The 27513-nt window shown below is 28.6% G+C and overlaps 1 protein-coding gene across 6 annotated transcripts in view; it reads left to right on the top strand.

The window, feature by feature from the left end:
* The window catches only part of Rtnl1 (reticulon), a 296105-nt gene that overhangs the window by 198750 nt on the left and 69842 nt on the right, over positions 1-27513 (top strand). For 2 of the 6 annotated variants that reach the window (XM_075369927.1, XM_075369929.1), the window contains exon 2: positions 6515-6550. The exons of 2 other annotated variants lie outside the window; for them this stretch is intronic. In XM_075369927.1, coding sequence (XP_075226042.1) covers positions 6515-6550 — 36 coding nt within the window. Of the gene's footprint in view, positions 1-6514; positions 6551-10200; positions 10669-24450; positions 24607-27513 lie in introns of those variants that run through there. 2 more of the 6 variants (XM_075369932.1, XM_075369931.1) reach the window with 2 other exon arrangements.

Below are 27513 nucleotides of genomic sequence, written 5' to 3'. Positions count from 1 at the left end.
AAATTGGTTGGGAAGAAACAAAATATAAAGGAAGCTGAAGACCATTTTTTCAGACAGTTAAAAATATCTGTAGGCTCACCAATGTATGAATGTGTTTTGTAGGGTATTTTAGTGAATGAAATTTTTTAAAAGATTTGCTTTTTAAAAATTATTATATACTTTAAACTATTTGTGTTTTCTGGCCTCCTCTATAACCTTGAGCTTTTTATTGACAATTATTGGTTCACAACATCATCTAGTTTTTTTGCTTATAATTATACTGAGCAATTTGTTTTTGTCAAAATTAACTTCTTGAAAATAGATTGTAAATCTAAATAAAATATATATTGGTTTAAATCTTGTTAAATCAATTCAACATTCTAAGTTTGTAATAAGTTTCACAAAATTTAGTAAAAAAATACAAGTATAATACATGTTGGAGAATGTAAAACCTGAAAATCATTATTGAATAACAATTAGCAATGCAATATTCAATCTCTAATTAACCTCTATGTAACAGAAATGTAATTTTTATAAATCATTATATTTTTCTTGAAAGAACACACATTGCAAATATATTTCAAATTGCTGTATAACTTATAAAAAACATTCTATTTATCTATTATAGATAAAAAAAACTTGAAGCTGGTAAAGGTAAAAAAACTGTTGCTAGTTGTAAACGTTCATTTTAATTAGAAAGATCTTATTTGTTAGCATTTAATTTTTTTTGTTAGACGAATTAATAATTTCATATATTTGTCATGAAAAAAGTCGGCAGTGACTCATAAATTAATTTACAATGTCACCATGATGAATCAATTACTTTTTAATCACACTCTTGTGGAATGAATTAGCATTATTAATTAATACTGTAATATAAAACAACTGGGTTTCTTTTTAAATTGGCATAACTACAGGCACTTACATAGATTATGCAAGATTATGAAATATTAAGCTGTATATTATTGAGATCCTAGAAACTGAACTTTATTTATTATTTCCCAATCTCTGTGAGAGTGGTAACATCTCAAGGCTTTTCAACTGGAGGTCCTGGATTTGAATCCTGGTCAGGCATGGATTTTTTGCCAACAAAAAAAATTCATTTTCATCCATTGATAACTGTAAGCGGTTATAAGTCTATTGTTACTGCATAAATAAATGAATTATTACGTTTTCATTTTGTTAATATGTTTTGGCATTTGTTATTTCCTACAGTACTGGTATCTCCTAATTATTTTTCTTGCACTTAACAAACATATTGTAATTTAATATTACAAACAAGATTATGTAATTGAATGTAGTTCTTTGAAGACATCAATTTATTAATAAGGATTCCTCAATTTAATAAAATGAATCTCATCTAAAATATTCTTTTCTTTATTTAAATTTTTAACAAATTTTAAGTTTGTTAATATTACTCAGAAATCTTGAATTTCTGAGTAACATTAACTACTTCTAGGTGTATATTGTTGATCAATAAGATGATGAAATGTGATGACATTTTTTTAAATATAGGAATTACAACAACTCGCTTAACATTATGTAAAATTTTTTTCTCTGGATTTGTTGATGTTTGTAGTAACTTGTTCTGTAGCATTATTATGTAATCAGTAGTGAAAAGTTTTTGTGGATATAAAATTTCTGTATAATTATAATAATTTTTATTTTCAATATAATTATTATTTGGTGGTATTGTTATTATGTTTCATTTGTATAAAATAATGAAATACGTAAAAATATATGTATGTTAAGTCATGCATGTATATAAATTTACTTTTTTTTTGTCTACAGTCATTTGACTGGTTTGATATAGCTCCCAAGATTCCCTATCAATTGCCAGTCATTTCATTTCGGTATACTCCTTACATCTTACATCCCTAACAATTTGTTTTACATATTCGAAATGTTGCCTGCCAGCACAATTTTTCCCTTCTACCTGTCCCTCTAATTATTCCAGGATGCCTTAATATGTGGCCTATAAGTCTTGTCTCTTCTTTTAACTATATTTTTCCAAATACTTCTTTCTTCATCAGTTTGTAGTAGCACCTCTTCATTTGTCACTTTATCCATCCATCTGATTTTTAACATTCTCCTATAGCACCACATTTCAAAAGCTTCTAATCTCTTCTTCTCAGGTACTCTGATGATCCAGGTTTCACTTCCATGTAAAGCTACACTCCAAACTGTTAAGTGTTTTTCTGACATTTAAATTAATTTTTGATGTAAGCAAATTATATTTCTGACTGAAAATCATTTTGCCTGTGCTATTCAGCATTTTATATTGTTCGTGCTTCGTCCATCTTTATTAGTTCTACTTCCCAAATAACAAAATTCTTCTACCTCCGTAATCTTTTCTCTTCCTATTTTTATATTCAGGGGTCCATCTACATTATTTTTACTACATTTCATTACATTCGTTTTGTTCTTGTTTATTTTCATGCGGTAGTTCTTGTGTAGGGCTTCATCCATGCTATTCATTGTTTCTTCTAAATCTTTTTTACTCTCAGCTAGAATTACTGTATCATCAGCAAATTGTAGCATCCTTTCACCTTGCACTGTTACTCTGGACCTAAATTCTTCTTTAACATCGTTAACTGCTAGTTCTATGTAAAGATTAAAAAGTAATGGCAATAGGGAACATCCTTGTCATAATCTCTGTTTTATTACAACATCTTTCTTATGTTCTTCAATTATTACTGTTGTTGTTTGGTTCCTGTAAATGTTATCAGTACATGAATTTTTTTATAAACATTTTATTTCAGTCTACATTATCAAATGCCTTTTCTAGGTCTACAAATGCGAAGTATATTGGTTTGTTTTTCTTTAATCTTTTTTCTACTATTAATCTGAGAGCTAAAATTGCTTCCCTTGTCCCTATCCTTCCCTGAACCAAATTTGTCTTCTCTCAATTCTTCTGTGCAGAATTCTAGTTAAGATTTTTGATGCATGACTAGTTAAACTAATTTTTCTGTATTCTTCACATTTATCTGCTCCTGCTTTCTTTGGTATCATTACTATAACACTCTTTTTGAAGTCTGACAGAACTTTCCCTTTTTCATAATTGTTACACACCAGTTTGTATAATCTATCTATTGCTTCCTCACCTGCACTGCATAGTAATTCGTCTGCAGGTATTCTGTCTATTCCAGTAGCCTTTCTGCCATTCAAATCTTTTAATGCTCTCTTAAATTCAGATTTATAACACCACTTTCTAATTCATTTCCTTCATGTTACTCTTCAATATATTCCAACCACCTATTGACCTTTCCTTTCGTATTATAAATCAGTGTATCATCTTTGTTTAACACATTCTTAGATTGTAATTTGTGTACCACAAAATTTTCTCTAATTTTCCTGTATGCTTCATCTGTTTTACCAATGATCATTTCTCTTTCCACTTCTGAACACTGTTCTTTTATCCACTCTTCTTTTGCTAGTTTGCACTTCCTGCTTATAGTATTTCTTAATTGTCGAAAGTTCCTTTTACTTTTTTCATCACTAGCATTCTTATATTTAATACGTTCATCCATCAGCTGCAATATATCCTTTTATATCCAAGGTTTTCTACCAGTTTTCTTTGTTCCACCTAAGTTTGCTTCTGCTGATTTAAGAATTTCCTTTTCAACATCCCCCATTCTTCTTCTACATTTTCTACCTTATCTTTTTTATTAGAACTCTTGCAAAGTCCTCCTCAAACATCTTCTTTACCTCCTCTTCCTAAGTTTCTCTAAATTCCACAAATTCATCTGATACCTTTTCTTCAGGTTTTAAATCCCAATCTTCATTTCATTATCATTAAGTTATGGTCGCTATCAATGTCTGCTCCAGAGTAAGCTTTGCAGTTGACGAGTTGATTTCTAAATCTTTGTTAATCTCTGTAAGGTATCCCTTACAGTATCACTTGGCTTTTTCCATGTGTATATTCTTCTATTATGATGTTTAAACTGGATGTTGTCAATTACTAAATTACACTTCGTGCAAAACTCTGTAAGTTGGTCCCCTCTTTCATTCCTTTTGCCCAGCCCATATTCACCCCGCAGTATTTCCTTCCTTGCCTTTTCCAGTGCTTGCATTCCAATCTCTAACTATTATTAAATTTTCATCCCGATTAGATCTTTATTAGTTTATCTCTGGAATATTTTACTGCCTCCATTTTTGTTATGAAAATGCAGAGTTACATTTTCTAGAAAAAAAGCAGCTGTAGTTTACCATTGCTTTCATCTGCGCAATACTGAGAAGATTGAGTGATGTTGATATGGCTGTCCTCCTGACCTACACCCTTAATAACTACTAAAAGAGCTGCTGCCCTCTTTCTGGAATCATTCCTTAGTCTGGCTCTGAACAGATATTTCTCTGATATGGTTACACCTTCGATCCAGCTACTCTGTATCACTGAGCACTCAAGCCCCCTCACCATCGATAAGATCTCACGATTCATAGAGGGAGTTATATTTACTATAATATTATTATTATTATGACCTGGGACACATAGTAGGCACATATTTTAACGAGGAAGATGAAAATAAAGCTTTTACACAAAGTTAAAATTAACAACAATAAACTTACAGAATGTGATATAAAAACCACATTACACATATTATGAAGTTCCTTATTCGCATATCTAAAATAATACATTCTAAATTTTCATGCATTAAATTTTAATAAATTATAATCAGTTCAAATGAAAAGGGTAAGGCTCACCTAAATTTTATAATTTTTAGTACAATTTATTTGACAGTTCTACGTTATTTTAGTATTGAAACTAAAAGGTTCTGGGGGTTTGATGATTATGGTCTGGTTTGGCATTTTTAAAATGCTACGAACTTCATCCATCTTTGTGGGTAATTGTAATTAGTGGTTTTGAGTCCAACAATCTTAAATGAATAGATTTTAATTTTTGGAACAAAAATTTTGAAAATAATTTATAGTTTTTTAAAAATTGGTAAAGAATTGAGGATACGTACTATGTTATTTTCCTTATGTTTTTATTTTTGTATGTGCCCTTATTATTATAAAGAGGAGGTTCACTAAATTTATTAAAGTGCAAAGAGTTGTAAGCTGGCTTACAACTGTTGTTTTAAGGATGGAAAACTCAATAATTCTAAAAGTAATTGAGAAGAGCAAATTATTCAAAAAATAAAGAAAGGATGGCTTAGAAATAGATGGCTTAGTATTGTTTTAGATGGATAAGTTAAAGACTATTCCTATTTCCTATTCCTCCAGGCTGTCGCCTGGAATATTACTGAGGAAATCAAAGCCCATCACAGGCTATATGCTAGGAAAAAATTACTTATCCTGGTGTGTGTGTGTGTGTGACAAATAATACCAATTCTTCAATTCAAAAAATATTATAAGTACACTCTTTAACTAGACACTAGAAAATTAACAAACCTAACATATAGAGATAGAAAACTGAATATACAAATAATATAGTACAAGAAATATACAAAAGTCTGATAGAAAGAAATTCTTTAAAAAAAGAACAAGTAAATGGTAGTGCATTTTAAAGTAGGGTTTTTAAAGAATGATTTAAATTCATATTCACTTAAATAATTCTCATTATGTACAAATTATTATTATTATGTATGAGCTTCCATTTTGGAATCTTTAAAGCAATTTTTAAGTTTAATTGTTCAATAAAACAATTGCCCTTACTATTTGTAAGACAGAGATTTAATGTGAAGGTTTCTTAATTTAGATAAGAATACAACTTTCTTTCTATAAAACAAGATAAATATAAAAATGTTGATGGAGATATGTTTAGTTTACCACGATCAGTTCAGTTACAGTTGTTGAAGTGAGACTCAAACCCATGTTCATGTGATTTGTCATGTACAGTGTATAAAAATACTTATTAAAAGTTGTGGGAATTATTTAAAAATTAGCACTTAAATCTTTTAATTTCAGATAACTGGTTTATAATTTCTTTACTAAAAAATCCCTAAAAATAAAATTTTTAGTTTTTGAAAACTAAATTTATGGAAAATTTTTCTAATACCAGTTATATAGTAGATCTTATTGATTTACAAAGTACCCATTTCTTATTTGTCCGGGCACCTCCAAGCATTTATGCTTCTTCTTACTAATTGTACTTCTCGCAGTCAAGTACATATCTAAAACATGAAAACATAGAAACTTGTAATTTTTTTTTTTTATATTTTTTAGGTTAAGGCTTTAAAAAGCCAAATTTTTAACTATGACTTTGTAGGAATGACTGTTTGATCTCTTCCTTATGGTTACTAAAACTATTACATAACTTCTACTTTTAGTGATTTGATGGTATTAGTATTCTAATATAAATTGTATTTATTAAAAACTGTATCAATAGTTTTTAAATTTACTAATTATTTTTTTTATGAGACGTAAATAAGTAGTAGTACATTTTTTCTTGTATTTTAATGGATTACTTCTGAATCTGAACTCTTATTACTTTTCACTTACTGGTGTTCTAGTGCTTGGCTTTATATTGTATATAATGTAATTTTCTGCATAAAATTAGCTTTCTAACTTCAGTCTTTTCTGTCTCTATTTTCAGACACTTGGTTTAAACCAGATGCTCTACATCCTAAAGGTAAATTAACAAAAAATGCGTAACTAATAATTACTCATATATTGTTTTTTTATTCTTTTTCCCATTAATATTAATTTTGTTTAAATTAAATATATTAATGTAGTCGTAGTAAATATCTAATATGGTAGATGTATTAGCTCTTTGCATGTCTGCTTTACTATTGCATTTTTTTTTTACAGTATGCAGCAGTATCCATTTTGTACAGTCCAAGGCAGTAGTGAGAAATATAATTTTGATTTATATTATTCTTTTTACCAAAAAATATGCTTTTTTTGTTGAAATTGGAGGTTTTATTTGAAAAAATAACTTTATGAACTTAATGTCTGTTCATATAATATTAAAATTGTTATATTGAAAATTAGGGGTGTTAAAAGCAATGATTAGAAATTAAGAAGGAGGGTTTTTCTAAAAATGTTTGCTTTGTATTATTAAAAGACATGTAACAAAACTGTGACTAAAACACTAATTAAAAATGAAATATAAATGTATTTATTTATAAATACAATAAATTTAAAAAAAATATTATAGACAAAAAATTGTGAATATTTCTTTAGATTTGATTAGATCACTGTGTTGATAAATCAGTACTGAAGCTGTAAACTTGGCATTACATGAGCATTTTTCATGAATTTTGATGATTGTCTGAATTAAGTCAACATATACATAATCAAATTATGTATATGTTTATTAGTAAATTGATTCCAATTTTTATTTAATTAATTTACAGTATTAATTTTTATATAATTTTGTTATTATTTATTAAAAAATTTGTTCTCTTCTTTTTCAGTTTGATTTTCTGTTTAATGTGTTTTGTCTCTAATATTTGAACAGAATTTTTTGCCAATACAGCATATTTTACATACACCCACTTGATATAAATCCACAAACTCAGAATATTCTAATATTAAATATGGTAGATTTCAGAAAAGTAGTGTATTAAAGAAACAATTATCAAATGCCCAATTATATCACAATCTTATTAAAAGGGTTTCCTGGTCACTTCAACATAGCCACAAATAACAGAAACATCAGCTGCAAAGGTACTGCATATAATAGTTTCAAAAAAAGTCATCTGTTAACATGTTTCCTAATGGTTAATGGAAAATATTTTTGCAGTGTTGAGTAAATGAAGTCCATAGTTTACAAAATTAATAATATAGAAAATTTTCTTAGAGCAACTTTTTTCAAGACCAACTTCTACTAAGGTGGCAAATTTTTTTCCTACAAAATAAAATAATTTTTTATATCAATCTTCATTTTTTGTGCTTTTATTTTGTTAATTAAGAAAAACTTCTTTATTGCATCATTCATTCATGAAAAATTGGGGTTTATGTGGAAAATATATATAATTATATCTTAAAATTAAAAAGATTCAGTGGATTTTCTATTTATTATTTTTTTTGCAATTTTTACCCCAAACAGAAAAGATCTTGATTGATTTGATGATTTTTTGAAACAATCTACATTTTCTTTATAAAAATGCAAAATTGCACAACATTTCAACTACATACCAAAACTAAAGGATGAAGCTATTGAAAACATTCTAACAATAGAAAAAGGTAAATCTTAATTTAACTTCATACTGCAAAAATATTAGTGTATAGATGAGCTTTTTTTTAGATTTATTCTATATTATTTCTTTGGTGGATACTTGCTGGATCAGCATTTTTTCTGAGATGTTCTATAAATATCATATAGTTTTTAAGTTGTTTACATACTTTATTTTTAAAAAAGGGAAACATTGGATTTATTCTTTACAAATATGTGTAAGATATTGCAATAGCAGTGTCGCTGTCTACAGTATGAATAAAACTATTATTAACTTCCAATAGTTTATTTTATCTCATGGATATAGTACAAAGAATAAGGTACTTTATTGTTTAGTGATTTCCATAAGTTGACATAAATTAAATTGTTTGCATAAGTACTCTGTTGGATAGATAGGAGAAATATTATAATATATTATATTATAACACAGAGAAACTACGCATAAATAATCAATCTTTACAGATCACCTCATAAAAATAGGACATATAAAGGTATATTAGTCATAACATGCAAAGTTTATTCATAGCATATGAAAACCAAGATGTCAAAAAATATGAACAAAGAGAAATTTTCAAACACATTAAATCAAACAAAAACAACATATAAAATTATGTAGTTTGAATACAATATTTGACAATATAATAAAGGTGTACAAATGAACACTGAACCTTGCTAAGATGGGTGCTTACTATCAACAGTACCAGTGATAACTCCTTTGAAGAAGCTATATAATTAGTTCTGAAAGGTCTTTTGGAAGAACAATTTCCACAAGGTTTTTAAAGTCAGTCAATTGTAATTTTTAATATTTAAAAAATTATTTTATTGCGTTAACAATTTTGTCTTTATCAACATCACATTTTGATCTTAAAAATCAGTTTTTACCACTTAAAATATAAAGCATAATTTCCTGGGTCATTACTTGATATTATTACATGATTATTTGAGCATATTACTTGACAAGAAAGAAGATTTAGTGATATACATGTTGCAATTTTTTCTTATTTTGTGAAATATTTTTTCATAAAGCTATTTTTTTTTCTGTATCTTGTTTATCTTTGCAAAAGGTAGACTTAAACACTTGAGTTAGAATTAAACACTTTGTGGTCAGTTAGTATATTTGATTTAATTTGTATTTTAAATATGTCTGTACACTTGTGCAGACATATTGTCAGTGTTGCATGTTATATTTTTGATCACATGACCATCATCCAGTAACATAGCTTGTTTATATTAACTTTTATGCTAAGATTGATTATTATTCTGAAAGAAATTTTTTAATGTGTTCTTCATGGTTTTACGCGCAGTCAGACTTTACCACACATAAATTAAGCAATTACATTAACTAAGACATTTAAATGAGACAACCAATATAATTTGTATCATAATATGTTTTAAGCACATGCTGTCTAAAAATATCACTTCTAAAAGCAAGAAATAAAACAAAAACTTACAACTTGCATCATACAAAAATAAGCTTTTGATATATTCTCTTTTAATTGATATTATAGTGTATTATTTTAATTGTTAATATACTTAATACTATTTGTACTTAATATTTACTGTAGTTCTGATAGAAGTATCTGTTTTAATTGTAAAGTTCTAATTGGGCTTGTTTACAAGTAGAATATTTTTTTACAACCTATTATTTATGCATTTCGTTTTTTAAAAATTATTTACTTTAGGCAAAAAATTATTTTTGCCATTTATTAATTAAAATAAGTTTTTTTTTCTACCTAAAGGAGAATCTTTATTACTTAAAATAAATATTAGGAAAATGTCACCCCTCAAATATTGTTAAGTAAGATTAGGTTTATAAAGCGATTACATATTTTATCGAAAAATATTTTAATTTTATTTTGAAATGGATTAATTTTTATTAAAAGAAATTAATTATTTTTCAAGTTGTAAGTTTTCTTAATTAAATACGTAAAGAAAATAAACAATATCACGACTTGGAAGTAAACGATTTGAATGAATCATGCAGTAAAGAAATGGCCGCATTGTGGCGCTGTCTGTGTGCCAACCTTGTAACTACGACAAACTTGTATGATATTGCAGCAGGTAGGCTTGTAGAAATCTTATTGATTTGGCGCGAGTGGACTCGTCCTAGTCTGGGGGAAGTAATTTACGTCTCTGTACTTGCTGCGTTTTTAAATTTAGATCTTCACCTCGGTTCGCGGTTTGCTTTAGAAAAAGTGTTTGGCGGGAATAGTGCCAAGGAAATGCCTTGAAGCCAAATCTGCCGGGAGCAGCTCTCTTGATCTGGGTTTTGGGTTCTGATCTCCGGACGAGGAAGGGTGTGACAAGGGTTGCTGCGACTGACTTTACTACCACCTTTACCCTAGAGGTGGATAAATAAAGTGTGTTGTATTTTCTGCTTTAAAATTAAAACCAACTTGTGAACTGTGTCGTAATTTTGTGATTGTGAAATCATTGTTTAACGAATTTATTGAACATTCCAATACGAAGTTTATCAGTTTAAATAAACTAACGTTAAGTTTGAATTGTTTCTTTAACTTGCACGCAATTTACGATAACCAAACCCACAATGGGTATAAAACGTGAAGATTGTAAGTACCTCTTTACTTTATTGAAATAAATTTTTGTTGGTTTACTTGTTTTTGTATTAACTGAATATTAATTAGTATTTTGAAACCATTTATAGCTTCACTAACGGAAGTTGTGAGTTTTAGATAATGCACATGACACTATGAGTCATTCAGATTCCCAACCTATGAATGAATAATTATTGTTGGTTGTACTCCCGTGGAATAATAAATCGCTGTTAACACGTACTTTCTATTTATAAAGTGCCAAATTTTCAAAAGAACTGATAAAGATGTTGCTGTTGGGTGGGTTAGATAGCTGCAATATCTTTATGTAGTTTTTATTGGATACTCTATGTTTTTCCTATGGATCATGTGAAATAAATTAATTTTAAGAAGTTTCGTGTCATCTATTTTAAGTACACAGGAATTTTTTGAGCAGCCTAAATTGTATATACTTTTTCCTTTTTTTGAGCCGGCCAAATTTTTTATTTTTTTCATTTCTGTGGACAGGTCAATTTTTATACTTTGAGGTGTTTTAAGAAAGTAATTATTTTTAGGACTGTCAATATTAAAAATATTTTTCACATTATGTTTAAATGAATACCTATTTGACTGAAAACAATACCTGTTGTTTTAGAGTACCTTTTCTATAAAATGTGCACTTGCTTAAAAAAAGTATGTTATTCTCTCCTCATCAGTATTGTCTCATATTAAATTCACAAGTCTTTCATTTTATTTTTAAAAAAAGATTAATGCTTTTATTAAGTAAACAATGACTTCAATTTTTTTATCATCTGTCTTCTTTTTGATTTTAAAGTATAATTAATTAGGTTCTAATTACTGTATGTTAAGGTTAAGAATTCCTGGTAAGCAGAGGTTGATATAAAGCATGTGAAGATAGGTTAACGAGTTGCCATTTCTTTAATTTGATGGATTTGTCTGGAATTCAGTAATTTTCTAATTCATGATTGATTCAAAATTACATTTTTAAATTAACAAAAAATAATTATTCACTTTGTACAAATCATTTTGTTGTTATTCCTGCAGGTATTTGTAACTTTGAGAAAGAAAAACTTCCTACTCTCTTTGAGCTGTATTAGCTATATTTAATACAGCTGCTAACTGAAATTGCTAGATTCAACAAGCTAATATAGTTTTATTAATAGGTCCACAGTTAAAGGTAATTTACATTATGTAAATCGCAGTATATCACCAAGTTTGCTATACTTTTTTTTTAGTAGATAAAAAAAATAATTTCTTTATTTCATAATGTAATTTCTTCTATATAATATAATCTTTCATGCCACCTTCAAATATGGGTTTAAATGTGCAATATTAATTTTACTTTTAGCATTAATTAATATTGATTATTGAATTATGAATAAGTGATTATAATGCAGATAATTCAATATTACATCCTATAAATATGAAATGCATAAAGTGTATGGTACAGCTTAAGGAGTGGGTGGGTCCTTTTTGGTCTTTCATATTTACAATAGCAGATACATTGTGTGTTTAGTTTTAAATCATAAGTACGAAAGCTGCTGAATGAAGTGAACTGTGATATGAAAGACAGAAATTTGTTTCAGTGTGAAATCCATTCAAATTAATAACTGTTTAATTATAAATTAACAATATATAAACTAAATCTGTTTGTTGCCATTTAATTTACGCTTTCATTGATGTGAACAAATTCAGGCATCAAATGTAGGATTGCACAGACTACCTTCTATTTGTGATACTTCACTGTATAATATGATGAAATGTGAATGCAGTTCATCCAGACAAGGGAGTAGTAGTGGTTATATGTAAAAATTTTTTTTGTGTGATAAAGAAAGGTAATTTTACATAGTGGTAATCAGTTCAACTGGATATATATTATAAGGCTATGTCTTAATTGTTCAGATTTGGTTAGACCAACTTGGATTAACTGTAAAGTTTAAACAAACGCCAGACAGGTCTGTGGTGTACTTGTATTTGATTATTGATCCAGAGTCATTTGATTTTGCCAGAATATTTATAAATGTTTGTAGTGGTGTGTATACTTAAGATGAAAGGAAAAAAATTAAGCTATTCTACCCTGTGTAGTTTTAGCTTAAAATATATCCCACCAATGCTACCCAGGCTTTTTATTAAAAGCAGATGCATCATTGAATACCCTTCAACCTTTAATATGTAAACACTTTTTTCTTAATTCTTTACCCCAGCTTTCCTGGAATTAGGCAGAGAAATTTGATATTTTGTTGCTGGATGCTTTTCTGGCGCACTTTTCTCTGGAAAATGAAGTTATAACAGTATAGCAATTTATAGACCAGTTTAAATAAATTGGTTTATTTAAGCATGAAACGTGAGTTGTTTGTGTGTGTGGTGAGAGGATGATAATATAATTATAAAAAAAATTGAATTTCTAGTGCAATGACTTGAATACTCTGTTGCTTGACATTATGTTACCTTGTCAGTTGGAGTAGCACATATATTCAGCACTAACTTTTCTTGCAGGAGTTTCTTATATAAGAAACACCACATGACATGGCACATGAGTATTGTCATGTGTGAGTATTACCAGAGAGTAGTAGTAGAGTAGGTAGTAGGAAACAGAATTTATCTATCACAGCTTTCTTCATTCAAGAGATAGAAGTAGTCATTTTCCTCACTTGAGTAATGAATGTTCCTGTAGCTTTTACACCCATACATTCTTATGTGGGATGTTAATTAGAACCCAACATGATGATGACTGGGAACAGAATCAAGGAGTCAGCTTAACTGGTTGAACCATCTGTAATTAAGCACCCATTTGTATTATAGAATTAAGAAGCCATTTGTATTAAACTCTGATTTGCAGTGACACTGCAGAGGTGGGGCTTGCTTATGTCTCTCATAAAAAAAAGAAAGTATTTAGATGTTCTAATGGATCCACACTTAATGTGGAACACACATAATAATGCTATATTTCATAAATTAAAAAATTTCAAAAATCAAAATATCAAAAATGATATATTCAGCCTAAGCCCAATTTATTTTCCAAAATGGAATTAAAGCATGAGGCAGAGCATTAGACATCCATTTTAACAAAATAAATCAATCCAAAAACGTATATTAAGAACTCTATTTCATAAGGTCGTTCATTACTCGAATAATAAACCTTTTGATGAATTTAAAGATTTGACCATTAGATAATTCAATTTTAAACTTCTTATTTTCTAGTGCAATTTATGTCTGTTTTGCAGTTGTGTTTCTCATATAGATTTGACAATAATCCTGAAGACACATCTCCTCTACACTTGAAACAAATTAATAAATTTGGTCCAAAAATCATTGAATACATTTTGTTTCTAGATTCTGATCTGTTACTTTTTGCTAACATTAAACTTATGTTTAGTGGACAGTGCTGCTATATCTAAGATAAAATAGAACTTTCATTATTGTATGCGGACAAAAAATGAATTGATTTGAATTGAAATAAAAAAAAAATTGAGAAAGGAAATTGTGAAAGATAATAATATTTTCTGTAGGTAAATAATTTTATATGCTTAACAATTAATTGATTAACAAAAGTGTATGACAAAGCAGTATTTATTGAATGAATGTTATGGACTCACAAAAATTGAATAGAAATTATATATTGAGTAAAACGAGTTAGTATGGTTTATTTATTAAATACTCTGGAATATTACTTATGGTTGTTTCTTTTGATTTGTTAGGTACAGTATAAAAATTCTTTTATGATGATATTCAGCTTGAATAAAAAACATAATTAGTTGTTTTAATTTAGAATTCCCATTCCTATGATTGTGATGGATGTTCAATATTTTATTTTCTGGATTGAACAATGTAAATGGACCTCATATGAAAAATGAGAAAAAAGAAAGAAGTAGATAAATATAAGAAATTATTGAAAATCATTTCTTTATATCATTGCATTTAAAAAAAGGTGACGACAACACAGGTGTAGTACTTTCCTGCCACACAGCACTTTTCTTATGCATGGCGTACACACACAACTTAATTAAAAATATTTATCATTTTATTTAAATATAATATATTTTGTTTATTTAATTCAATGAGAACTAAAGTGCACGTGCATACTGTATTTCATTCGTGCAGGTGTGTCAGTACTAGCAGCCACTTTAAATTTTATTCATTTATTTAATTCTACTGCTCATCTGTTACATTACAACACAGCTGGTGTTGGATGCTCAGCAGAAAAAGGATGACTACCGCAGCTGTACGTCAGTGCTACAATAGCGCTCCTTGTGGTTAGAGGGGGGTACTAATGACACACTGTACCCACTTAACCACTAGTTTATTTAGAGCATTTTTTGGTGTGAGGGGTGCAATTTTGCAAAAAATAGTTTTGGGAAATATTATTTTTTAATTATTAACAAATGTGCCTAAGAAAAATAAGACCTTAGGTGAAATCTCGAGATACTGAGAGTGACTTTGCTGTACAGCTTCACCCCCTTGACCTTTTAAGTTTGAAATTTATTGGCATCAATGCACCATATAATCTGACCAAGCTTAGTAGTTCTGGAGATATAAGGTGATTTAGAGGCAAACACCCTCTACACACATGTACATACAAAGATCTGGGAATTTTCCATCTGGTTTTTTTGAGATCTTTAGGTGTCAAAATATAAAGATCTGGTGAAAACCAAATAGGTGCAAATTGGATAGATTACCAAACTTTATCTTCTATATGTAAGACTTCTATATCTTCAGTAGGCGGGAAAGTAAAAGTGTATGTATTCCAGTGCATAAGATAATAGTTGTTTATTGCATCGATCACATTTGCTTAAGCTTTTGCTCAGTAGCAAATGAAATAGTAGCGCACTGTCCCCTAGTAAAGGTTTGTTATTTCATGTGGTACTCCACGAATGAATTACTTGCATGTGCTGGTGTCAGCAAAGTGAGCAAGACTAACCCAAAATACAGTCTACATAAAACAAGGAGTACTTAACAGCTATCTTTAACATTAAAGGAAACTTGTTTCTATTAGCTTATGCTTCTCATTTCAGTTTAATTGGCCTTAAAATATTTTTCAGTTTATTTGGTTTAAAAGATCATTACTAAAGTCATGAAAGTTACAGAATTGTCTTGTGAAATGTTTTTCTGGCAACATCAGGTAAATTATTTATTTTTTATCATATACAGAAAAAACTTTTAACTGAATATTACTTCAAGGTTTTAAAATGCTGAATTGTAATTTTAATATGTATTTAAATGTACTTTATACATCATCTCTGCTGGTTAATATTTGCATTAATGAGTTGTGTGATGCTACAACTTCAAAAGATATGACGGAATGCTTTTATTTAGTATACTTCTTTAATTGTAAATTTTATAGCTGGCCAGTTGTGTCTATACTGGTTGATGTAAATCTAACCAGTACTATCAGCATTACTTTAACTGGACTACCTGCAGTAAAAGATGTGTTCTAATGTTTAAAAAAAATATGTATAATAATTTTCGTATATTGGCTGCAAGACTTGTCCTTTATGAGCATTTACGGAGAGGTATGCTATTCTCCAGCCACAGATAACTCATCTGTGTAGTACAGGTAGTTCTAGGTAGTTGGTAAAAAATAGAGGTAAAATTTAGTTTCACATTGGTATGGTTAGAGCCTAAGTACGGTAGACATTTGTACAGGTCAATATTAACACAAATAGTTCTATCAATGACTGGGCAGATAGCATTAGAAGAGGCAAAAGTTTACAAAATTTGGGTATCCTTGTAACACATAAGGGGAAATGCGAATACCACCAGTCAATGGGCACTTGTTTTGGATGAAAATTACTTCCATTAAAAATAATCCCTCAACCTTTAAATTAAATTATTTAATTGATGTGTTGCCAATTAAGAACATATTAATTTGAATGGTATTTTTCTTCAAAACATAGATAATTATATTTCACTTAGTTATATAACTATTATTTCAAAATGTTAGATATTGTTAAAATATATATAGCAGAGAAATTTCTATTTTGCTATTCTCCTTGTTTTAAACAAAAAAGGAGTAGAATAATTATGTTAATATATTTATCTTTTATGCACAGATGAATTCTTTGTTTCCCTTGAGGTGGTAATTATAGTATATATATTTATATTTTTAATGTACCTTTTAATCTCCTGGGCTTAGAGAAATATAATAATGAATCAAATAAAATTAGCAGGTCATTGAACGTAACAAAAGCAAGCATTTATTCATGCAAACATTGAGTTTGTATCTTTTGCCCTAATATTATTAATTAATATTATATTAATTTTTAATTGCTTCTTCTCAGATAATTTGGCCCTTACTTTTTTTATATGGGGTTTTGTATTTTTTGTTTGGTATTCTATTACATGTAATTTGGTTATTATATATAATCACACCAAATGAATTTCCCTGCTAAATGTTATCAGTGTTCTGGCACCATCCAAAACATTGGCAACATTGGCCTGTATTAACATTAGTGATTTATGGGAACCACTTCTATTGATTAGCCGTAGAACAGTCACATTATTCCTTTTTTCAAATTTACTTAAATCAAGTTTTTCTCTGTGCTTCCTGGAACTGGATATTCATTAAAGCTTCACACCGCTCCAGGAAGTGCCTTTGCCTCTAACCATGAGGGTGGGCAGTTAGGCTCGGCTATGCCGTTTCCAGCCATCCCACATTCGCAAGTCGGCTCTTTGCCGACCAAGTTCTGTCTCTAACAGGGGTAACCCCAAGGGGAACCCCTGTTGGGTCTTGATCTTAATAGCTCAGGGGCTCATAGTCCCCGATCTCATTCTCTTAACTTTTAATCAGCTTGCGAGAGATGCAGTTAACGCTAGTATAAAAATTTAAAAGCTTATTTTATCCATTAATGGACAGTAATTGTAAAATTAGATAAAAATGTACACATACCTAGACAGAGGTTCCCAAACTTATTTTTCTCAAGACCACTTTCAAAATTTTGCTGGTTACGGTGGACCCCCTGCAGCTACATTTCTACCATATTTCCAGTCGACAGAAAATGTGAACATTAGATCTAACTATGAAAATTTGCGCAACGACTGAGTTCGACGAACTAACAGCTTCCGAAAAAAAGTGAGAATTGATTGGTTAATTTTTGATTGACTGTGCTGTGTGTGAGTGGATGTCAAAAAATTAAAGTTGGCCAATCAAAAAAAAATGCTTCCATCCAACTTTACATTTTTAACATCTACTCACAGCACAAGAAAGCAATCAATTCTCACTTATTTTATTTAGAAAACTTCTCGAGTGGCAAAAAGCAAAAGAAAAATAGTATATTTTTTTGTGTTGCATTTATTCAAATATGTAATCATTCTCTATCGAAACCAGATGAATTTTCGTGGACCCCCGCTTACGAATTGTGAACCCCCATTTTTATGTCACGCCAACATAGACCCCTGTCGAGTCTCACTTTGGGCTTCAATGCCTTAGACAGTGTAATTTCCAGTCACAGTTGTCAAGATTTCTTGTGCACAAATTTAGTTTGAATTCAAGATAAAAGTTTTTCTGTCAGCTTGGGGTAAGCATAGTATGGTTTTCATCAAAAGTAAAAAATAAAGAGTTGAATAAAAATTAAAGAATAAATGAAATAAAAAGATATTTTCTGAAATGTCAAACCAAAACACAAATTATTGTTAGGATGCCAGCTGGCTTCCAGATCAATTGATCTTGGGATTCAAATCATGGTCTAAGCCAGGCATTTTTCATGGTCATCTAATCTAATACAAATTTTTCATCAAAATATATTTTAGCATGTTTAACATCATAATAATAAATAAAAATTACTTCCCTTTTGTAATTTGATGTTAACAATATTTATGAAAAAGACCCAAAATCACCCCGCTTGTTAGTTTAAAGGGTTTAATTAGATATTAGAGATGTAAACATATTTGTTGTTCTATATAATTACAACTGGGAGAGAGGAAAGTATTTTGGTTAAGCGTTCCCATCCAGAGTTACTTTCTTTTTGAGTAATGGTATTTATTATAGAACTAACCACTGTGATAAATAGAGTGAACGAATCTGCACATGTAGGCAATATGTCACTTGCACTTATATAGATTTGGTATTATTGCAATGTACAGCAGTATGTTCTGCTCAATAAAAGAAATCATGTATCCTCAATTTCTTTATCTTTAAAATTTTTACAGAACTTTAAAATGTTTTTATATACAAAGTATGTTATGACATAAATATTATTGTTATTCAAACCACCACCATTATATCCAAATATAATGAATCAAAATTGCTTGTAACAAAATACATTTTAATTATTAGTTCAATACAGTTAATTTAGATTGCTGATTGTAGTATATCATTACGTTATTTTCAATTTGGGTGAATATCTCTAAAAAAAATAATTCAAGCAAAATAATGGAGTAATATAAAGATGAGTTAAATTCAAAAATTAAACAAAAGAAATAGCAACCTGGCATTTCTGCTGCGTAATGCATAATCTAGTAGTTTCAGCTGAAAGTTTAATTTACACCGTTATTGATTTAAAATACTAACAAATTAACAGATCCAAACATTAGGCAGATTTATTTCTTTATTATTTTATGTACAAAAGCATTTTGTTCCAGTTCAGTATTTGATGTTTTTATCTCTTATTGTACTTTCTGTAGCCAATTTATAATAATTGGAATATCTATAGAATTAACCAGTATAATCTCAGTTTAACTCTATAAGCAGCCGTAGCATTCTGTAGCTACCACACTGAATTTTACAGGATTAATTTGTTTTAATTTATGTTAGGTGTAAACATAAGTTAGTAATATTACATAATATCACTTTGAAGCCAATTTAATTATTATTTTGGATTATTAATTGTAGATATACATTTTTTTAAAGCAGATTTTTATGCTTACTTAACTGAAAATTTCAAAATAATAGAACACTGGGAAAAACATATTAGGAGAAAATTTTGCGGTAGAGTGATAATAGAATCAATATTGATTGCATGAAATAAAATTATTTTATCTCTGGTGGGATTACTTTGTTTCAAATTTTGAAATGTTATAGCATTATTTCTAATATTATTTATGCACATTCCTTATTGTCACTCAATAGATCATGTATTATTTATTCTGAAGGGATATGCAATCTGTAATTAGAGTTCTCATATTCCCTTGTGTCCAGAAAATGTGAATTTAATACTTCGACATAAAATCTTCCTAATATAAAGGTAATAAAAATTCATTGTACATTTTTACTAATAAAAAATAATATATACACTAGCACAAAAGTGTATTTTGTTGATGTACAAAAGACAAATTTTTATATGAAAGTGAGTTTTGTTTTTACACAAATAGCAGTTGGATTTTTTAAATATTCAATACAGATCTATTAATAGAAACATTGGTTTCTTAATTTTTTTTTGAAAAAAAACATCACACATTCATGTCAGTCTCAATTTGTGTAGCGTTCTTAAGAATCTGTCAGTGGATTTTCACTGTATTTGTTGTAGGTAGCATATCAGATGCCACTTAAAATAAAAATAGTTATTCTCTTTTTGTTGCAAAAGGGATTTTAAGTTTCATTTGGGTGAATTTTTTTTTTTTTCTTCAGTTATCTTATAATTAACCCACTGGGTTGGTCTAGTGGTTAACGCGTCTTCCCAAATCGGCTGATTTGGAAGTCGAGAGTTACAGCGTTCAAGTCTTAGTAAAGCCAGTTATTTTTACACGGATTTGAATACTAGATCGTGGATACCGGTGTTCTTTGGTGGTTGGGTTTCAATTAACCACACATCTCAGGAATGGTCGAACTGAGAATATACAAGACTACACTTCATTTACACTCATACATATCATCCTCATTCATCCTCTGAAGAATTATCTAAACGGTAGTTACCGGAGGCTAAACAGAAAAAAAAAAGAAAAAAAAGTTATCTTATAATTAGTTGAAAAGTGATTCCATGTCACAGATGCTGCTTCATTAAAAAAAAGTGTATAAGCCCATTTAAAGTAGAAAATTTGGGTGATGTAGATCATTCTGAGAATAATCAATTAAATATCAACAACTTAATACACTAGTAATGCGAGATTTACAAGTAATTGAACTTGTAAAGCTAAACTCATATGCATCATAGAATATTGGTAATAACACTTGATTAACAATGATTGTAACCAATAGTATTAATTCGTAATTTCTAGTTTGATGCACTCCCTTTTGTTGTCATTTGTAATGAATTTTTAAATTTAATTATTTCCAATTTTTGTAAATAATTCTGTTATTGTTTAGTTGCTTATTTATTATTGTGTGTGATTAGGCTTTATTGTAGATAAAAATATTTAAATTGATAGGTACATAAATAATTAAAAGAAGAGAGACAAGTATTTACTGATAAGGTTTTAGAAATGGAATTTGATAAATATATGAATTTACTCATAATTTGTTCTGTGTCATTTATTTTTCTGATAAGTAGATTTTTTCTTTGAATAATATGCTGATTAAACTGACATTTTTAGTTACATCTGCTGGTAATAAGTTTAATGTCGTACATTATAAATTTATTACTTTTTTTTAGTTAAAGTATACATTATAATTACTTGTCCACTAGTGTTGTTTATTTTTTGTGCTTGAATTTCATTGTTGCGCTTTGTTTATTCATTATAATTTAATCTCTCTGAAACCATAAACAATATGCTACTCAAATAGAAAATTATTTTTGTTGTTTTACATTTTATGTCGCTGGTTTCTTGAATATATTAATCCATCATCAAGAACCTTTTCATTTTCTAATTGAGTGAATGTTTTTAAGAATCTGTCAACACTATTTTATCTAAATTCGGCGACTAAAGATAAGTGAACTATTTACTCCCTTGGTTTATTATTTTACAAAATATCTCAATTCTTGTAGTCTAGCCAACTTATAATAAATATGACTGTAGAAAAAGAAGACTTAAGACTGTTGATAAAATATTCTTTCTGTTTTTTGTATACACGGGTGAATCATTTTAAGATTGAAATAAAAAAAAAAATATTTAAAAAATGGAAAAGGAACCTTTATTTTTTTACAGCGTTCTTCTCCTGGAACTAGCAGGCTATAAAACAAAATTTTGGATGTTTGTTATTTCCCTCAGCGGAGTTTCAACAGTGATGACAAATATGATTTTTTCCTTTTAATTATTGTAGAATTTCCCTTTTTTCCTCTGTGTATTTTTTTTTAGATAACTGAATTTTTTCCTAATTTTTATTAAATGGAATGTCCTAGAATCATTCCAATATGACTGCACTTGATATATGTAATCTATTTTACTACAGTCTAATGTCCATGATGATATTGCATTAATTGTTATAAACATAACAGTAGGTGATTTTAGATTTTACATATGCACAGATCACTCTTATTAATGTGTACCATTCTCAAGAATAACAAATATCTTAAGTCATGCTTGCTGGACTAAGTAAGGAAGTTATTTCTTCTCTTAGGTGAATGTACTGAGGATGTAGATGTCAAGCCGACTAAAATGTAACAGTCAGCCCAGCAAGTGACACCTTCACTATGTTCAGTATATTGGCTGATTATATAGTGAATATCATTATTTCAGTGACAGTAATTCTGATTGATGGTTTTATATCTGTAGGCATTATTAATTGTAGGCTACAGACGACTTTGATAGATAATTTAAAGTAATAAATTATTTATTTTATTCTCCATTGTTAAATAATGCATTATATATACTTCTTGAACTTATTTAGTTACATACATAGTTCTTAACTTATTTAGTTGTTCAGTTATCTGAACAGATAACTGAACATGAAGTAACTTTTCGTATTTTAGGGTGAAAAAATTTAATAACATGTAAAAAATTCCAAGCTTTACTTGATGACATATGGATGAAAGGAAAAAATGTTCACAGTCCACCACTGTGGTCAGCTAAACATAACCTCACCTCTTTGGATCTGCAATTCCTTGTTTTCTGTGTGTGTATCTTCATTCTAATATGAGTTGGCTTTAGAACTATCCACAATTAACTGACTGAAGTATCAGTTACAAGTAATAACATAGGACTTAATAAAGAAAAACATTTATTAATTTTGCTATTTTTTTGTTTATTTAATAATAAACATTTATAGTGGTTGGTTATTATTCAGATATTTATAATTTGCCCATATGATTAGGAATGAATAAATAGTGTAAAAAATTGTGTGGTGTTGTCTTAATTTTCATTCCACCACTACTACATCATAATGATATATTCACTTAAAAGTTTTGCCATTAAAGTTTCAAGTTTTTAAATGTTAATATGTAACTTCATTCTCATTTTATTTAATCTGCTGCTCCTTTTTTTATTCATTCTTTTCATTTAGTGCGTAGTATTAGATTGTTTTTAAAAGATCCACTACAAAAACTGCTTGAGGTTATCTTTCCAGCTCATATTTAAAATATTCATTGGAGTTTTTATAAAGGTGTATACATTTTAAGTACTTCTTTTCTGTATACTCTTTTTGTCTTAAGCGGTGATGTTTTTTGTTTAGTGTCTTGTAAACTTTTTAAATTGCTGTCATATTTCTAAAAAAAAAAAACGTTTTATGTGTTTATTACTCTTAATGAAATTTTTTTGTTTTGCTTATATGAATTATATATATGTATATACATATTTTATCTTGCAGACAAAATATGGCTGTTCTCAGTTTTATATTTACATAAATATTTATTTTATAATGCAAAATTATATAAGATCTGTCACTTTTTTTGTCTTATTTTATATGGTTTATTCTTGAGAGAAAAACAATGATGATTAAACCCGTAGTAATTAAATTTATTTTTGTCCCTCAAAAGCTTTTCAAAAATATCTTTGAAGTTAATTCTTAGATAATATAAATAACCCCCACTCCAAGCAAAGCATTCTAATCTTAAAATGTTTTACAAAAGTTATCAGGTAATTATTCTCTTTTTAGCGTTATATTTTAGGTTTAATTGTTAAATGATATTTATTTCTATTCAGAATCTTTATTCACTTGTTTTACATCTTGAATTTTTTTTGGAAAAAGATTTTTACATCTAAAAGATTTTTGTTTAAAAAGTTTTTATTTGCAACTATGTGCTTATTAGTATGTGTTCTGACTTGTTTGTTTCACAATTGATTGATCAGAGTGGGTTAATTTTTTTTTCTATACGTAATCGCTACTTTTTTTCGATATTCCTACTAGTGCGTTACCATTAGGGAATTCTCGAGAAGTGTGCCCGCGTAAGGTTACAGGGTTGTGATCGGTGCCTTTCTTTCAAATTCATACTCTACTAACAATGAATTAATGTATTATTTAGATAATTATAAAGGCTGTGTAGAATTAATATTCGTAATTATGATATTATAAAAATCTTTAAGTTTGCTGGCTAATAAAGGAGGGGGTCTTCTTAATTATTATTAGAATTTAAAAGGTCGGGATAAATCAACTGAAAATATTTATTTTTATTTTACCATATTTTATATTTAAGAAATTAATTTTCCACAAAGTACATCGATATAAGAGTATATATTCATAATTGAATAATGTTAAACTTTTTATAAAGGTTATTTGCTATAATTTTTTTTTTTTTTTTTAATTATTATAATTAATGCTCGTTCAAAGCGACCGATTTTCATTGTTTCGCTTTTCAAACATGTGGGTGAATGCAGGTGCTCTGCATTAGTATCAGTGGTCTTAGAAGGGGCCGCGCTACGGTCTCCTTAGGTTATCGGCTTGCGTCGATCACGTGGTATACGATGTGGAAGAGAGGTGAAGTGGAATTTTATGGTGGAGTGTGGTTGCGTGTGTGTGGCACAAGGAGAGGGGGTGGGTTAAGTGTCCACGTAACCAACTGTAGCAGACAACATAGCATTTTGTGGCAGCTTGTGTTCTTAGTGTTGTGAACTGTGTCCGTTCGCGTTGTATTTTTGTATCCGCTGCATACAATATGGTTAGAAGAAACAATAAGTATCCTGTACAAGAACCTCTTCCTGAAAGAGGACCTGGTCAGTTACATTTATTTAATATTTTTTATTGAATAAATCGACTATATTTATTTAGTTTTTCATCGCACGGTATACTTTTTTATTGCGCGTTTATTTTTAACTTGTTTTTAAGCGTCAATGTTTAATTATTTTATGCGTAAAAGTATACGAATGTTATAATATTTTTACTAATCTGTTTGAAATGTACGTCGACGCTTTAATTTTGTTATTTTTCTTTGTTTTGATAGTTTTTTCCAGCAGTCCATTGCACTTTTCAATATTTGAGGTTAGAAAGCCATGCGGTCTATTATCGAATCCCTTTTTTATTCTACTCGTTTACGTTTCTTTTTAGGAGGTTCCTTTTCAACTTAATTTATTGCAGAATTAATTGTGAAATTTTTTTTTTAATGTATATATTGATTTTAATTTTCGGTTAACTCATTAATAGTTCTTCCATATTGATTAATCTGATTTTTTTAAAAACAATTTAACCCTTTAATTTTTATACTTTGCCTGATGAATTCTTGTTTTTATCGTAAGACTATTACTGTTAATAATTTGCTGTTATTTTATGTAACGTTCGTAATTTTTTGTTAATATTGTGTATATAGGTCGTATTTTAATCGGTTACAGTTTATAACGTTATTTAGTTAATCAAATTTACCTGATGTGATATATTTCTTTTTATTAACAGAGCGCCAGTGCTTGTTATTTTTCTGCATACTCGTTAATATTAATTTCTCCTGAAACACGGAACAATATTAGGGTTTATACTTATTTTAGGGTCGATCGCCCTTTTGCTAATGTATGTAAAATGTGTATAGTTACCTACCCGTAACCGGTGTAAAATACATACTTTCGAATCGGATACTACAAGAGAGATTCTTAATCCGTTATTTGCCTGAACAACCGTTGAAGTTAAGTTGCTGAAATTTTATTATTTTCAGTAAAATTAATTTTCTACAGTAAAGGCTAGAAAAGTGGCTACTGTAATGAAATGAAAATTTTGCTTAATATAATTCGTGATTTCATGTGAACTATGTAATCGTTATTACGAGAGAACGTTTTTGGGCTTTAGACAACTATAATCTATCGAGCTTACAGAAAGAGGATGTTTATTACGTTCCTTTAAAATTTTTAATTAATGATTTACAGAGATAAAAATTTAATTAAATGGTTTTAGTTACAAAACCTATAAAAATAGCCTTTTGATTCTCTTTTTATCTTATATAATATTAAAACTGAATTTTCTGGTCAGTATATGTGCGTTAATACTTTTATATTAGCCCTCAAACGGCAATGGTTGAAGTAATGGTAAAGTGAGGAATGAATCAGAATCCCTTTTTGAGTAAATATGATATTCATTACTGTACGTACCTACATTTTGTTTATAACTTTTATTAAATGTATAATTTGGACATCGTTACTATCAGAGAAAGCTGCATAAGTTATGTGGAGGACTGGAACAGATGCGTTCTGGTGTACCCTACCTTTTCCACTGAATAATGAAGAATTTTCGTACATTTGCATCACTATTATTTCGTATAATTGTTTTTACGAAGGTATACATCCAATTTAAAATAATTGTTATTTGCGTTAAAAGATATAAAAATTCCTTTAATTGGCGTTTTAATCATATAATTCTATTATTAAACTATTAACTTATTTGTTGTCCTAATTTCATAAATATGCCGTAGGTAAAAGTAATTTAGAAAGGTTGAATTTATATGTAGTCGACTTTGACTTCGTATTAGCATGACATATCCAGGTCGTTTTAAATATATAATCATTAATTATCCTTGTGTAATATTGTATAAATGCTGATTTTATTTGTTTTAATTCTATTGTAATTTATGTTTAATTCCATTATTTTTGTTTTAACATTTTTTAAATGTAAAGAGAATTAAAGTAAATTCTCTTGTTTATAACTGAAACGTTTAATTGATACCTGAACATTGAAAAATTATTATTTATATATGTGCTGTCACAAGCAAGAAAAACGTTTGGAAATTGTATTGTAGAGGGTTTAATTTGATAGTTATTATTTTAGGTTTTAAGAAATGAAAATCCGGGATGTGATAGGTCGTTATTGTATGTTATAGATTTTGAAGAGATTCAAAGTCTTTCCGTTTTCGTAACGATTGACTTCTAGCTTACCTAATATGAGAGTGATCTTGATGTTGCAAGTAATGAGATATAGTTTGTTATATGTGTCCATATCATTATAATTCCTTTGCGTCTGGATGATCATAAATGATATGATGAAAATATGGACGCAACTTAACAGAGGACTATATGTTAAGTGTTTTCATTAGTTAAGCATATTTATTGCTTTACTTGTTCAAGTCTCGTAATTAGATTTATTAATTTTTCACTTCGTCGTTTATATATATATTTTTTCAGTACATAAACATATTTGCTTGTGCTGCTCAGTGGATTTTACTTCTTGAACTGGATTTAACTGCTAAAGAACAAATTAGTAATAAAATATAAAATAATTACTTTGCTTTTAAATTTTGTTAATTTCGTATTCTGATATTATTAAATTTTGTTGCGTAAGCAGTAAAAATAGCTGTGGATAAATTTAGATCACTTCTATTTGTATGAAAACTGTAAAATTATATATATATATATATTCAATTCTGAAAAAAAGATTAATTGGTGAATGTTTGACTGTAGAAAAGAGACACTTTTTTTTGTTAATTTTATCCCTTGTTTGTAATTACTTGTTATTTTTTTCTGTCTAAAGAAGCCAGTTTTTTTTGTTAACGTTGTTAGGCATTATTCGTAATAAAAGTCTTCTTTTTTAGCAAAACATGACAATTTATTTTCAGTTTATTTAATACTTTGTAATTTTAAAGATTCGTTTTAGCCGAATATAATGAAAACTTTAAAATGTTGCCGGAAGATTGCAGACTTTTAACATTT

Source organism: Lycorma delicatula, chromosome 6 (genome assembly GCF_047948215.1).
Source record: "Lycorma delicatula isolate Av1 chromosome 6, ASM4794821v1, whole genome shotgun sequence".
Classification (NCBI taxonomy): Eukaryota; Metazoa; Arthropoda; class Insecta; order Hemiptera; family Fulgoridae; genus Lycorma; species Lycorma delicatula.
The sequence above is the reverse complement of the archived record's forward strand: the minus strand, read 5'-3'. Positions and strand labels throughout refer to the sequence as shown.